At 50.1% G+C, this 15,913-nt stretch overlaps 1 protein-coding gene across 2 annotated transcripts; it reads right to left on the bottom strand.

The window, feature by feature from the left end:
• Window positions 1–416: 416 nt before the first annotated feature.
• Window positions 417–5,107, bottom strand: oser1 (oxidative stress responsive serine-rich 1). Of its 2 annotated transcripts, none has more exons than XM_084446341.1 (4): window positions 4,750–5,107; window positions 3,880–4,016; window positions 3,255–3,371; window positions 417–1,623 (listed from the first exon to the last, which is right to left on the bottom strand). In XM_084446341.1, the coding sequence occupies exons 2-4, from the start codon at window positions 3,981–3,983 to the stop codon at window positions 795–797; spliced, it is 1,050 nt and encodes a 349-aa protein (XP_084302467.1). In that variant the 5' UTR covers window positions 3,984–4,016; window positions 4,750–5,107; the 3' UTR covers window positions 417–794. The 2 variants fall into 2 exon arrangements, with proteins under 2 accessions (XP_084302467.1, XP_084302468.1); XM_084446342.1 differs by having other exon boundaries at window positions 3,907–4,016.
• Between the last annotated feature and the right edge of the window lie 10,806 nt (window positions 5,108–15,913).

The following is a 15,913-nucleotide window of genomic DNA, read 5'->3' as shown; positions in this document are numbered from 1 at the left end:
AACCCTCCCTCACCCTAACCCTAACCCTCACCCTAATCCTAACCCTCCCTCACCCTAACCCTCACCCTAATCCTAACCCTCTCTCACCCTAACCCTCACCCTCACCAGCATCTCTCTCAACATGGTGCTCTCCTGTGCTCAGAACCCAGAACACACGGTGCTCTACAACCCCTGTCTCTCCTCCTCTGGGACGTGGTGAACCGTCAGCACTCGTTGTGTTCTGGTGAAAACCACCGGTCTTTGTAATCATCTGTGTTCAGTGCAAGTAGAATGTAATCAGTTCTTCATTGTGCATTTGATGTGTAGCAATATTTTATTCACCACAAAATGTCTCCCCCAGTCTTGACTAAAAACATTCAAAGAAAGACAATGTAGAGGGAGATGCATTTTCAACAAAAATGTTTTATTGAGTGAAATGAAGCAATGTGGCCATCTTGTGGGCTCATGAAGAACAGCATCACGCTTCGCATTACAAGTTTGCGTCTACTGACCAATCCTGGCTGAGGAGCGGCAGGAGTCAGAGCTTTGGCAACATCATTTGTAAACCAAAAATAACAACAAACAATCATCCATAAACAAAAAAAGAAAACAAATAATAATAAAGTCAAAAAGTAATGAGAAGAAAGAGTTGTGGCATAATTTCAGCGCTAGCCTGGGTAGATTAAACAGAAGAATGGAGAGATTCTGTCCTTCAAGTTATTAGATCTTAGTATTTAAATAAGAACTTCATGCCTAACCATCTTTTAATCCACCCCCCTGAAAACATATTTATCGTATCCATTTCCTTATTTATTTTAAGTATACATCATCTCAGCCATATGTGACATTTTCTTGGGAATATAAAGGTAATACTCCATGTATCCAGAAAGGTCCTCTATTGTGATGTCATCAACATAGGCCCGTGCCTGCTCGGAGCAGGAGCGGGGGGAGCCCGATGATGATGTTGTAGTGGTAGTGTTGGGGGAGGCGGAGCCTGCGTGGTGAGTTCTGTGGTACAGGGGGGCGTGGCCTTGAGCGGTGGCGTCCTCGGGGCTCACGAGGTTCCTCTCGCACTCAGAGATGACATCACGGAGGCCGGTGAAGGAGTACACCTCCACCCCCTGCCACCCTGGGCACGGGCAGCGACACACACCCTCCTCGCAGGGGCAGGGGCAGGGAGGGGCCCCTACGCGGTCCTGGAGCTTGGACAGGGCCTGGAAGTCAGAAGCTCCCGCTGTGGCCTCAGCGATAGGGTTGGCCCCAGCGCAGGCGCCTGTATCTGGGCTGCGCTCCTCCTCGGGCAGAGCCCGTCTGGGGCTCCCTACCTGCCCGGCAGCGCCGGAACCTTCTGGAGAGGCGGTGGCTGAGGGGGGGTGGGGGAGGGGCTCGTACCCGGATGACCCAAACACAGGGGAGGGGGTGTGGCCAGACGACAGCAGCTGTTCTTTCCTGGGCTGGCCCCCACAAAGAGGGGCGGGGCTACATGCATCCAGATCCACAGCCAGGCGCTGGTGCTTCAGCTGACCAGCAGGGGGAGACATCTTGGCGCTGCAGTAGGTGAACTTGGGAGGGTGGAGGATGGGGGACTTGGACCTCCTCCTCCTCTGGCTCCTCACAAGCCCTCTGGAGGACTTCCTCATACAGCTGAGACACAGACAGAGGGCTGGAGGGTTAGAATCAGGGTTCGCAATTAACACCCGCCAAGCGCCAGATGTGGGTATATTTGTGGGTATATTTTTCATTTGGCGTGTATGTTTTGGAAGCCACCCGACACTTTGGCAGGTGACATTTTTTGCAACAAAATATCAGCCTTTGTGGACCATAGCACGGACAACATTTTAGTAATGAAATATCAGCATTGACGCAGCACCAGTAGGATCAGCGTTGGTGGCCCATACAGCGCCGTGAGCGCACCAGGGAACGAACGGTGCTTGAAAAGGGCACTCTCGCTGGATCTGCTTGTTGTTACTGTAAAATTACAAGTACAGTTACTAGGCTACTAAATGGCTAACATTTCTGTGGTGTTGACAGGTTATGCTACGTTAGCTGACTGGGACTGTCTCGTGACTAGAGCTGTGTTTGAAACCGTTCCCTATTCCCTATATGGTGCACTATATAGTGCGTCCGCCATTTTTTTGTTAATTTTAAAAAGGCCTACAGATGGAATTTAAGCATTTGATCCCAAAAGATATTGACTGAAAGAAACATGACTGCGCACCCTTACAGTTCCATCCCTCACATCCAGAGACACGTCCAAGATGACTTGTGTCACTTTAAAACCATAATTAGTAACCCTAAAACTATGTCAATATTCAGGAAAATGTACATACAGATATGTTATACATTTGTAGTGGGAGGAACCTTAACATTATTTTCCCGGCTGTTTTCAAATCACTGCTTGAGGAAACTAAAGATGCTACTGGTCCCGTCCCACGTTATGGGGTGACCAGCTTCAGGGGGTCACCAGCTTCAGGGGGTCACCGGCTGAATTAAGAACAGATTGTATGTCTCTATATGTTTTTTGTAAGTTTTCATATTAGCAGTAAATTAGTCATTTTCTGATATATGTCCTTTTATTTGTCCTGAATACAATTAATCAACAACTGTTGAGACTGCGCATTGCCTATCTATCTAAATACTGGTCATCAGTGGCGGAGGCCTTACCCTGCCTATCTATCTAATACTGGTTATCAGTGGCGGAGGCCTTACCCTGCCTCTCTATCTAAATACTGGTCATCTGTGGCAGGCTTACCCTGCCTATCTATCTAATACTGGTTATCAGTGGCCTTACCCTGCCTATCTATCTAATACTGGTCATCAGTGGCGGAGGCCTTACCCTGCCTCTCTATCTAAATACTGGTCATCAGTGGCAGAGGCCTTACCCTGCCTCTCTATCTAAATACTGGTCATCAGTGGCAGAGGCCTTACCCTGCCTCTCTATCTAAATACTGGTCATCAGTGGTGGAAGCCTTACCCTGCCTCTCTATCTAAATACTGGTTATCAGAAGCCTTACCCTGCTTATCTATCTAATACTGGTTATCAGTGGTGGAAGCCTTACCCTGCCTCTCTATCTAAATACTGGTTATCAGAAGCCTTACCCTGCCTATCTATCTAATACTGGTTATCAGTGGTGGAAGCCTTACCCTGCCTCTCTATCTAAATACTGGTCATCAGTGGTGGAAGCCTTACCCTGCCTCTCTATCTAAATACTGGTTATCAGAAGCCTTACCCTGCCTATCTATCTAATACTGGTTATCAGTGGCGGAGGCCTTACCCGTGCCAGTTCTCTTTTGGGCAGCTGAGTTTGGATTTGGCTCCGCTCAACTCTGGACACGCCCGGGGTAAGACTCTGGGAGCCAAGGCCTCCGAGACACTCACGGCAGCAGGCAAGCTGGACACACACACACACACACACACACACACACACACAGAAAGTAAATTCAAGTGTCAAAAATCAGTGTGGAGCAGAGATGAGCACACATACTGAAACAATATCACCATAGAACACTGGGACGAGTTCGCCCAATCGCATGTCCCTAAGATCATCTGTAAACTAATGACTGTTCGCCCAATCGTGTGTCCCTAAGATCATCTGTAAACTAATGACTATGTCCAAAAGCTGCTAGCTTCCGTCAACTGGTTAGCACAGTACTGACCTCCCAGCATCCACACGCAGTACTGACCTCCCAGCATCCACACGCAGTACTGACCTCCCAGCATCCACACGCAGTACTGACCTCACAGCATCCACACGCAGTACTGACCTCCCTGCACCCACACGCAGTACTGACCTCCCTGCATCCACACGCAGTACTGACCTCCCAGCATCCACACGCAGTACTGACCTCCCAGCATCCACACGCAGTACTGACCTCCCAGCATCCACACGCAGTACTGACCTCCCAGCATCCACACGCAGTACTGACCTCCCAGCATCCACACGCAGCTTCTTGAATGCAGTCTGAAGAGTATCCTCCTCACAGTCCTTTCCTCCTGCCTCCATGGTGGGAGGAGGGTCCTCTGACCAGCCACCCAGCTGCAACACACACACACACACACACACACTAGCGTATTAGACTGGGACTTAAGGCTCAAAGTTACAGCAAAGAGTGTTCATGGCCATCACTGTCAAATAATGTAGTTAGCTGGTTCAAAATGTGTGTTAATAGACTGGTTGAGTTCCTCTTTCGTCTTTGCTACTAACAGCGAGGTAGCTAGGACTTATGTTACAGCTCCTGAAGCTAGCTGGCTAGCAGAAACATAGCTAGCTATCATAGCTACATTAGCTAGATTCTCCCTCTCTCTCGTCTTCTGTGATCTTGATGGGTTATGCCAATTCTACTATTCTTTGCAATAATACATACACAGACATAGACGACGTTAATTAGATTGCTAAATAACGTTTAGCAATAGCGCGCAAGCAGCAGTGTCAGCTGCAACGTTAGCTAGCAGCGTTATTGCTAAACGTTATTTATCAATCTAATTAACGTCGTCTATGTTTGTACTAGTACTAGCTAGCTAACTGTTACCGTTGTAAGAGTAACTAGCAGCTAATTACTCTCACAACGGTGACAGTTTGTTAACTAGCTAATAGATACCATCGAAAACACAAGCTAATGTTGCTGGCAAGTAACGTTAGAAGCAGCAGGCTAGATACCAAGGCTAGACACACCAAGTTAAAAAAAACTAGCTAACAAACTGGATGGAAATAGCCTAGCTAAGCCTTGGTGTCGTGTAACGTTAGGTGGAAATGAGCCAATGTTACTCACGGCTCAGGAGATTCTGCCCACAGTCCAGAGTGAAGACTGCCTTGACATGCAAGGACTTCCAGTCACCGCGCTGCGACAACCCCTCGAATACAGCTAGCCTGCTAGCGAAGCTAACGGAGCTACCTAGCTAGAACGGCTAACGTTAGCTAGCTAGCTAACTCGCTTCTCATCGACTGTCCACACGACCAATACGATCTATTGCCCTTTTAGACTGCGCATATATCACCACAGGCTTTACACTAGGGCCACTACAATTTGAAAGCAATTACAGACGATTATTGTTGAAAAATACACAATTTAAAGGGCAAGTTCTAGACTTTCTTTCTCTACCCTGTTGTTTACACACGATCCAGCGCAGTGACTCTGCAACAACGCACTATGGGGCTGACGTAGTACACACAACAACAACGTGAACTCATTCCTTACGTCATCGAATGTTATTGAAATCATGTGATGGAGGGAACTATTTCACACATTTATGAAATAAAGCTTGAAATAAAATTAAAAAATGCTCTAAAGGCCCTAAAATGTAAGCCATAAACCCCACTTTCACATAAAAGACTACACATACTAAAATACATTCCAAAACAACATAGTGTAGCCTACATACATATTGTACTGCTGTAATGTACTCATGTTATGTCACACCAGACCAATCTTTGAGAACTTTATAGTCTCATATTATCACATAACCTCCTTTATTAAAACATAACATTGCAGAGGCAGACACATTACAAAAGGTCATTACTGACTACAAACAGAGGATAGCCACTGGTCTCCAAACGGTCTTCATCAAAACTATGTTTTGGTTGGGTTCGCGGCTATTCAGGGACTGAGGTAGGCCTAATGTTAACGGGACGAGAAGCCAAACCGTTTCGTCAGCACTTTGAGGTTGCGTCTCAAAGTAGGCTACTTTATGAACAGAATAACAGGACCCGGGGGGCTTTATCGGCCACACGACACCGCTCTCTCTCATCGGATCATGGGCTGTGCACTCGGGGGTCAGGAGCGCAGCGCGCCTCTGTCTTGGGCTCCTTTCAAATCCTACTGCTAGCCTACGAGTAGTCTTCAAAATAACAAAACGCCCTTGAATATGAATGATTCATAGAGAGCGATTACTCTTTATTTAATTTCGCCAATAATGCCTATCCATCTCTATCGAAAACGTGGACAATTAACGACTGGATTTAACGGATTTAATGTGGGGGTGTATCGGGTGTAAGGGGTATCGTTGGGTCTCAAGCAAAAATAAAATAGCTTAAATCTTTTTAAATCTAGTATACATTTATTTCAATTAGCTGGCCGCCTGGACTAGCCGTGTGACGTGTACACGTTACGCCGTAGTGCCCGTGATGTCACAGACCGGATAGAATTATATCCGGTCTGTGACATCACGGGCACTACGGCGTAACGTGTACACGTCACAGCGGCAAGGTACATATCCTGCCTTAACAAGTGGACAAGCCTGCGATGAGAGGAATATGTTGCGATGTATCTTTGCCAATATGTTCGCTAGTGGAGTAATTGATCTTTTTAGAACCCGAGAGAGGGTGCCAATTTCATGTAGACCTGCAAACCAAGGTCCTGAGGCGACGCCCTTTCAGACCCCGTTCCTGGATCTTGATGTGAAACTCCTCTGCACGGTAGTTTTTATTGCGCTCTATGAGATCCTGATCGCGCTTTGGCTATTAGATAAATGGAGAAATCGCCAGCTGGACAGTGTGACAGCCCGGTGCATGTGTGCATGCGAGCCATTGGGACCGCATGCGAAGATGCATGCGAGCTATTGGGACTGTCCAGGACAAGACGATCCAGGTTCTGACTCCTATGATCCGGGGGGCTGTGGACAAGACCCGATGTCTGAGATGAGTTCATTTCACACAGCCCCGTCTGTCACCAGTTCATTTGTCACAGCCCCGTCCTCCTCCAAGTTCTCTCTGCGTCGGAGGCTCTTTCGCAAGAAGTGGGAGGGAGTCTATCAAGGGGCGACCATTTCCACCTCGGACTCTATGGTTAAGAGGGCTCCTGACACAGCTCCATCTGACACAGCTCCATCTGTCAGTCCACCACTTTCCATGACCAGGACCAGTAGAGGAGACAGCCCCGCTAGCGCCTTATCCACCCCCATGGCGTCTAGTGGGGTGGCGCTAAAGGGACAATCTGAGCCGGACGTTCCACGATCGCCCAAGGCCCCCTGGAGATGCAATCTGGAGCTCTCTCGGTGTCAGAGGCTCATTTGTAAGAAGTGGGAAGACGTCTGTGAAGGAGCGACCACTTCTACCTCGGACTCTCTTATGAAGAGGGTACCTGATACAGCCCTGTCTGTAACAGGTCCATCTGACACAGCCCTGTCTGTCACAGGTCCATCTGTCAGTCCACCACTCTCTATGACTAGGACCAGTAGAGGACACAGCCCCGCTAGCCACCTATCCACGAACAAGGTTTTTAGTGGTGTGGTGGTAAAGGGACAATCTGAGCTGGACGTACCACGATCGCCCACGGCCCACTGGAAGCGAGATCTGGAGCTCTCTCTGCGTCAGAGACTCTTTCGCAAGAAGTGGGAGGGAGTCTTTCAAGGGGCGGCCATTTCCACCTCAGACTCTATGGTTAAGAAGGCTCCTGACACAGCTCCATCTGACACAGCTCCATCTGTCAGTCCAACACTCTCCATGACCAGGACCAGTAGAGGACACAGCCCCGCTAGCGCCTTATCCACCCCCATGGCATCTAGTGGTGTGCTGGTAAAGGACCAATCTGAGCCGGACACTCCACGATCACCCGAGCCCCACTGGAGACGAGATCTGGAGCTCTCTCGGCGTCAGAGGCTCATTTGTAAGGAGTGGGAAGAAGTCTGTGAAGGAGCGACCACTTCTACCTCGGACTCTCTTATGAAGAGGGTACCTGATACAGCCCTGTCTGTAACAGGTCCATCTGTCAGTCCACCACTCTCCATGACTAGGACCAGTAGAGGACACAGCCCCGCTAGCCACCTATCCACGAACAAGGTTTTTAGTGGTGTGGTGGTAAAGGGACAATCTGAGCTGGACGTACCACGATCGCCCACGGCCCACTGGAAGCGAGATCTGGAGCTCTCTCTGCGTCAGAGACTCTTTCGCAAGAAGTGGGAGGGAGTCTATCAAGGGGCGGCCATTTCCACCTCGGACTCTATGGTTAAGAGGGCTCCTGACACAGCTCCATCCGACACAGCTCCATCTGTCAGTCCACCACTTTCCATGACCAGGACCAGTAGAGACGACAGCCCCACTAGCGCCTTATCCACCCCCATGGCGTCTAGTGGGGTGGCGCTAAAGGGACAATCTGAGCCAAACGTTCCACGATCACCCGAGCCCCACTGGAGATGCAATCTGGAGCTCTCTCGGCGTCGGAGGCTCATTTGTAAGGAGTGGGAAGAAGTCTGTGAAGGAGCGACCACTTCTACCTCGGACTCTCTGATGAAGAGGACACCTGACTCAGCCCCGTCTGTAACAGGTCCATCGGACCCGGTCCCTTCTATCACAGCTCCATCTGTTAGACCACCATTCGCGATCACCACCCCCATGGCGTCTAGTGGTGTGCTGGTAAAGGGACAATCTGACGCGGACGTTTCACGATCACCCAAGCCCCACTGGAGGCCATGTCCGGATCTGACTCTCCGTCGGAGGCGCATCCGTGGGCTGTGGAGACGAGCCATCCTGATAGTCCGCATCATTGGGATGCTGCTGCCGGACAGGCTGAAGGAGGTGGCTCGCAGTGAAGAGTCCCGTCAGCACATGTCACCTGATTGTGTCCAAGACCCGCTTGTCAGAGCGAGTTGCCCCTTTATTCAAGCGTTCAAAAGAAAGCTTGCAATCTTTGAACATGGGCTACCGGCTCTGAACCAGGAAAAATCCAAGGTCACATCCTGCTAACAGCCTGGCCGGAAACAAGACGTTCAAGACACAATACATAACAAATAACCCCACGATGACAGACCGACCAAAAAGACAACATACGTGGAAATGCTGAGGAAGGACCCTGGCTACAGTGCTGATGAACTAAACTCTGGTATGCTGGACCAGGGTGTGTGAAGACGTGTCATCTAGACCATCACCATCTACCCCATTGGCCTCAACATTTGGTTTGTTCAGTTTGGGGTTACTTGTTATGTCTTGTGCTTGTACTGATTTCATTCATGAATAAAGTCTCTGAACATTCTCTGCCTGTGTTTGGGTTCTATCTCCACTGTATCCTGATGCGCGCTAATCAGTGCCCATCCCACGACTGTGCTCAGTGAGCTGCCTGGACTTCCTGTCACACACACGTACACACAGACATACACCAGCCCACTTCCGGCTTTAGGCCTGGGCCATAGCAAACACACACCAGTATTTGCCATGTCTCTCCTATGTCGTTTTTAGCTTCTCTTACTCTGAAAATGTAATTTATTGCTTTATAAATGTTCTTAGCTGGTAGACAAACATACTCCAGGAGCTTGCATCAAAGCTTTATTTGTATAGCGCATTTCATACCCAGAGGCAACACAATGCGCTTTACAGAGAACAAGAGAGGTGGGCATACGACCCACCTCTACATATTCCATAGGGAAGCAAAAAAACAGTAATCACCCGGTGGCCAGATAAGTGAGCTGTAAAAATTCTTCCTTGACCCCTCTCAACAAGGCGATCGACTCCCCCAAATGGTTCTATGTTGCTCCATATCTGAATGTCTGTGTGTCATGTGACATTACTGTTAATGACGTACTGTATTTGTGAAACTGTATAAATGTACATAACCTTTAAAGTTGTCTCATGTTTCTTTCATGCGTTATGTTGCCCAGATATGGATAAAAGACAGTTAGCTCTCTCATACTTGGGCCTCAAACTCAGAGATAAATCTAATGCACCTCAAGTCAAATGTACAGTGTGTGTACTTGACCTAGGTTCTCAGTATGTGACTCACAATTCTCACCAGGGGCGTCACACTCCAATTAATTCACCCATTCCCCCCTCTTTCTCATTCCTGTTGTGCTGCGCCCAGGAAGAGACAGGAGTGGATGGAAGTATACCAGCCGTGCATGTTTTGAGCATGGATTGAGAAAACTAGGCTTTAGGCACAAACTTCTATAGTTGATCAGATGGTGGGGAACAGGCCACAATTAAAGACTGTTTTCAAAGTAGTCAGCTTGTCACAGAGGTGCCAGGTGGTATAGACTGAAGGAGGACTGCCAGGTGGTATAGACTGAAGGAGGACTGCCAGGTGGTGTAGGCTGGAGAGGAGGGCTTGGTTTGGCTACACCCTTCCATCCTGCCAGGCCAAACTGCCCTCTGTGGTGCTCTCGTCTTCAACTCAAAGCTCATTGAAGAGCCGGGGTTCCAACCAACACCCTCTCAGATAATACATCTCAGTCCTAATCTATAAACAACTATTGTATGGTATAGTGATGCATCTCATCAGGTGGTCTCTGGACAGTGTGTTGTGTTCTCCAGGTGTACTTCCTGTGCTCTCCCGCCGAGAGGGACTGCATCGCTGCTACATCACACACCTGACCTCTGACCTTCTCATCCTGGGACTGCATCACTGCTACATCACACACCTGACCTTCTCATCCTGGGACTGCATCACTGCTACATCACACACCTGACCTTCTCATCCTGGGACTGCATCACTGCTACATCACACACCTGACCTCTGACCTTCTCATCCTGGGACTGCATCACTGCTACATCACACACCTGACCTTCTCATCCTGGGACTGCATCACTGCTACATCACACACCTGACCTTCTCATCCTGGGACTGCATCACTGCTACATCACACACCTGACCTTCTCATCCTGGGACTGCATCGCTGCTACATCACACACCTGACCTCTGACCTTCTCATCCTGGGACTGCATCGCTGCTACATCACACACCTGACCTCTGACCTTCTCATCCTGGGACTGCATCGCTGCTACATCACACACCTGACCTCTGACCTTCTCATCCTGGGACTGCATGGTGTACAGATCGTCTTTTTGTTACTCGGGTAATCAATGTACATATAATACTCCATCTGCCTTGCCTTTTTTTCTATACATGAGCACAATAAAAAATAAATATTAAAAATTAAGTATATCCACAACATTGGTCTGTGATGTTTTTCAAGCACTCATTCAATCACAGACAGACAGGAGCCGGCGTTAAAGAAAAGAAGCACTTAAGAATGTTTATTTTTTCAACAACTGGCCAAGATACTCAGTAGAACAACATTAGAATACAGACATTTGTAACAGGACGGAAATACTTGGATTACAGTGTAACAAATGTACAAACAAGCGTTTGGAAAATATCGGCCATCTGGGTTTGGTTTGTATAACCAGCCTGGTGGAATCCAGCAGTTTGCTGGAGTCGTTGAGTCGGGTGTTGGGGATAAGACCTCCCTTTGAGTTGGATCCCTGGATTACACGGACAAACCTCTGGGTAGACTTGTCGAACATCACTAGTGAGGGCTAACACCTGGCTGGAATAACATTACACATGACACTTTAGAACAATCAATCAAAGCTTTATTTATATAGCGCATTTCATACCCAGAGGCAACACAATGCGCTTTACAGAGAACAAGGGAGGTGGGCATACGACCCACTCTCTACATATTCCAGAGGGAAGCAAAAAAACAGTAATCACTGTGTCAACAACATTGACACATGCAGTTTATGACTGTTTCCATATCTACAGTATATGTATTTATGATAGTATATTACAGTAATCCACATAAAAAATGCTGTGTGTAGGATCTGCCTCTAGGGGGAGCTCTTGAACACCAGACCATCAGACTACATCTATATTGTATATAGAATTATATGGCTGGTCACAAATTATTCAATCCTATTCATTTATCACCAATATCTCTGGGAAAAGCTAAAATTGCTCTTTCTCATACAATTGTGCTGCTGGATTAAGGTTTTTATTCTTTAGGAATTAAGACTGCTTTTACAGTAGGTATGATGTGAAGTTTCTTTATGAATTAAGACTGCAGTTAGGTATGAAGTGAAGTTTCTTTATGAATTACGACTGCAGTTGGGTATGAAGTTATGTTTCTTTATGAATTCAAACTGCAGTTAGGTATGAAGTTATGTTTCTTTATTGAATTGAGATTCTAATATTGGTAGGTTGTCACACACAGCAGTTTGCCAGATGTGGCTCAGGAGTGAAAAATTCTCCCCATCCATTGTCAATGCTAGGGGGGTGAAATGGACATATCTCGACGTAGGAATGTCACAGAGACAAGGAGTTTGGATATAAAGCTATCGACCTAATGAATGCAGCAATACCAAACATTACTACTCGCACGTGCACATGCACAGAGCCACAAAATGCATTAATTGGCGGAGGTCTGTGCTCTCTCAAGCACCATCTCGTTTCTGTTAAAGCAGAGAGCTGAGCGTCTTCTTGTCAACAAATGTACACCTCTCTTTTTCAGACACAAGAGGGAGTCAGAGTGTAGGGAATAAGCCATTTCCTGTTTGTTCAAAGACAGCTCTTTGAGCTGCAGGAATCAGGAAATTAAGTTGACCATCTTTTGAATAAAGGCTCAAAACAAGTGTCAAAGACATTTTAGAGGACTATTTCGTAAATATGTTTGTGACAACCTTGGTAGCATGATCATTGATTGATTACTGCATGATTTAATGATGGATTATTAGAAAACAATAAATATTGACCTGTAGGTCTACTGTATGTTACACCTTCAGAACTAGATACTGTACAGTGGCACTTGGAAGTGTCCCCCATCCCCAACCCACGTTGACCTTTTACATACCAACAAACCTGTGAGAAGGTATACATTTAACAGAATCAAAATTGACTGTGAAAACATATAAAATGTTATTGTACAGTAGGCTATATCAGTTGCACTTACTTTTTTTTTCTCTTGTCTTTAGTCGTATACCGTCTTGGTTGCTTCTGTGTGTTTGTTTCCTGTACTGAAGTGATTGTCTACCTGCGCCAGTGTCCCCATAAGAAAATGAGGAATAGAACATCATAGTCTAGTTGATAATCAAGTTAATACAGTAAAAAGGACAATTATACTACCAACCGTGACCCTAATTGCGTTGCTATATGTGTGGTATAAATACAGCTGAGTTGAGCTAACGTACTTGTGATTACCAGGTCACGAGTACATCTACTGTTGGGTGAAGTTAAGGCATTGCCTCCCCTCTCCTTTCTGAGACATGAAAGCTGGTATTATATATATATATTAGGGTAGCGGAAGGATTGGATGCAATGCGCCAAACATTAGTGGGGTGTACAGACGGCCTGGTAGTCCGTTTTTTTGTTTTCAGATGATCATTTATTATACGACATCTGTAAAAGCATCACTGCTCACAGTGGACTTTCGATTGGTCTGATTACAACTCGTCATGTGAGGGTTTGGTTTTGGGACCCAGGCGCAACAGGAAAGGAGGAGGCAAGGAACGGTAAAGCCCGGAGGGGCGATTTAATAAGATCAAAAAGGGGGATGTGGTAGTCGTACAGCCGATGGTCAGGCAGGAGCGTGGTAGTCGTACAGGCGATGGTCCGGCAGGAGCGGGGTTGTCGTACAGGCGATGGTCAGGCAGGAGCGGGGTTGTCGTACAGGCGATGTTCAGGCAGGAGCGGGGTTGTCGTACAGGCGATGGTCAGGCAGGAGCGTTGTCGTACAGGCGATGTTCAGGCAGGAGCGGGGTTGTCGTACAGGCGATGGTCAGGCAGGAGCGGGGTCGTACAGGCGGTGGTCAGGCAGGAGCGGGGTAATCGTACAGACGTGGGTCAGGCAGGAACTGGAGAGATGAGGAGGGGAGGCAGGGTGAGTGAGAGTAATCACAAACGGGGAACGGGAAAAAAACACTACAAAATACGGGTAAGGAGATTGTAGGCTAGGCTATACTTTACCACAAGAGTATTATGGTAAGATCTGGCGATGAGTGGAGTGTAGACCAGGTTCTTGTAGAGGTTGAAGGTGATTGCAGAACGAGGGACAGGTGTGGTGATGATAATTGGGAACCGGTGAGTAGAGCCGCGCCAGCGTCATCGTCGGAGACGAGCGCGCCGTTCTTGTCTTTGCGCACGGGCCGATGTGCTGGGCATGTCGGGATCCGATTCTTCGTCACCGGAGAGGGAGGAGACTGCCGAGTCCGCGGAGCTGGCCGGAGACGGGGAACGCCCGGCAGTGGGGGGAAACTCCGGAGAGCCAGAGCGTTGTATGCCCGGGCTGATGCGACGTGCGGTAGAGCGCGTAGGACGCCCCGAGCGCGCAGCGGGCCCAGAGGGGAGAGAGGGAGACGGTTGTGGAGGCGAGGGCATGCGAGCCGTAACAGGACCCCCCCCCCCGAGGGGAGCCACCTGGCGACCGACCGGGGGCGTCAGGATGGGCCCGGTAGAAGTCCCGGAGGAGAGACGGGTCCATGATGAGCTGCCTGGAGATCCAGCTGCACTCCTCGGGGCCGTACCCCTCCCAATCCGCCAGGTATTGGAACCCCCGACCCCGGCGGCGCACCTTCAGCAGCCGCCGAACCGTCCACTGGGGATGCCCGTCGACCATCTGGGGAGGCAGAGGAGCTGGGGCAGAAGGCATGAGAGGACTCGAGGAGACAGGTTTGATCTTGGACACATGGAATACAGGGTGTACCCGCATGGAAGCAGGGAGCTTAAGACGTACCGCAGCCGGGTTCAGGACACGGTCGATCTCGAAGGGCCCAACGAAGCGCGGAGCCAGCTTCTTGGAGGGGACCTGGAGCGGAAGATCAGCAGTGGAGAGGTAGACACGTTGACCGGGCCGATACGCCGGAGCAGGAGTGCGGCGGCGGTTGGCACCGCGGCAGGAGCGCTCGTTGGAGCGGAGCAGGGCCCTGCGGACCTCCCTCCAGACACGGCGACAGCGGCTGAGGTGGGCCTGGACGGAGGGGACGGAGGCCTCCGACTCCTGGAGAGAGAACAGCGGGGGCTGGTACCCGAGGGATGACTCGAACGGAGACCTGCCAGTGGCAGCGCTGGTCAGGGCATTGAGGGAGTATTCGACCCAGGGCAGGTCCTTGCTCCAGGAGGTGGGGTGGAGAGCCGACACACAGCGGAGAGCGGACTCCAGGCTCTGGTTGGCCCGTTCGGCCTGGCCGTTGGTCTGCGGGTGGTAGCCAGAGGAGAGGCTGATGGTGGCGCCTATCTCCTTGCAGAAGGCCCTCCAGACTTGGGAGGTGAATTGAGGCCCACGGTCCGAGACAATGTCTCCGGGGAGACCGTGGAGCCGGTAGACATGCTGGACGAGGAGCTCAGCTGTCTCCGCAGAGGACGGGAGCTTGGGGAGCGCCACCAGATGGACCGCCTTGGAGAACCGGTCCACCACGGTGAGGATGACCGTGTTGCCCCTGGAGGGGGGAAGACCGGTGATGAAGTCCAGGGCGATGTGGGACCAGGGACGGCTGGGGACCGGGAGAGGACGCAGGAGGCCAGCCGGGGGCTGGTGGGACGCCTTGCTGCGGGAGCAGACGGGACAGGCGACCACAAACTCCCGGACGTCGGACCTCATGGAGGGCCACCAGAACCGTCGGCTCAGGAAGGAGAGGGTGCGGTGAACCCCGGGATGGCACGCAAACCGGCTGGCATGGCCCCACTGGAGCACCCGGGACCGGACCGAGTCCGGCACGAAGAGCCGGCGAGGAGGAACGTTGGCCGGACTGGGTTGGGCGCGTTGGGCCTGCCTCACCACCGCCTCAATGTTCATAGTGATCACCCCTACGACACGCGAGGTCGGCAGGATGGTCTCAGGCTCCGCGGGGGGCGCCTCGGGCGCGTGGAGGCGGGACAGCGCGTCGGCCTTGGCGTTGCGGGAGCCGGGCCGGAAGGTGAGGGTAAAGTCGAACCTTCCTAGGAACTGCGACCACCGCGCCTGGCGGGAGTTGAGGCGCTTGGCCGCCCGGATGAAGGTCAGGTTCTTGTGGTCCGACCAGACGAGGGTGGTGTGTTCCGCGCCCTCAAGCCAATGGCGCCACTCCTCCAAGGCCCCCACCACCGCCAACAACTCCCTGTTCCCGATGTCGTAATTCACCTCAGCCGGGGTGAACCGGCGGGAGAGGAAGGCACAGGGGTGCAACTTCTGGTCCTCCACTGACCGCTGGGACAGAACAGCACCGATGCCGGTGTCCGATGCGTCAACCTCGACCACGAA

The sequence above is a fragment of the Borostomias antarcticus genome (genome assembly GCF_949987555.1).
Source record: "Borostomias antarcticus genome assembly, chromosome: 11".
NCBI lineage: Eukaryota > Metazoa > Chordata > Actinopteri > Stomiiformes > Stomiidae > Borostomias > Borostomias antarcticus.
The sequence above is the reverse complement of the archived record's forward strand: the minus strand, read 5'-3'. Positions and strand labels throughout refer to the sequence as shown.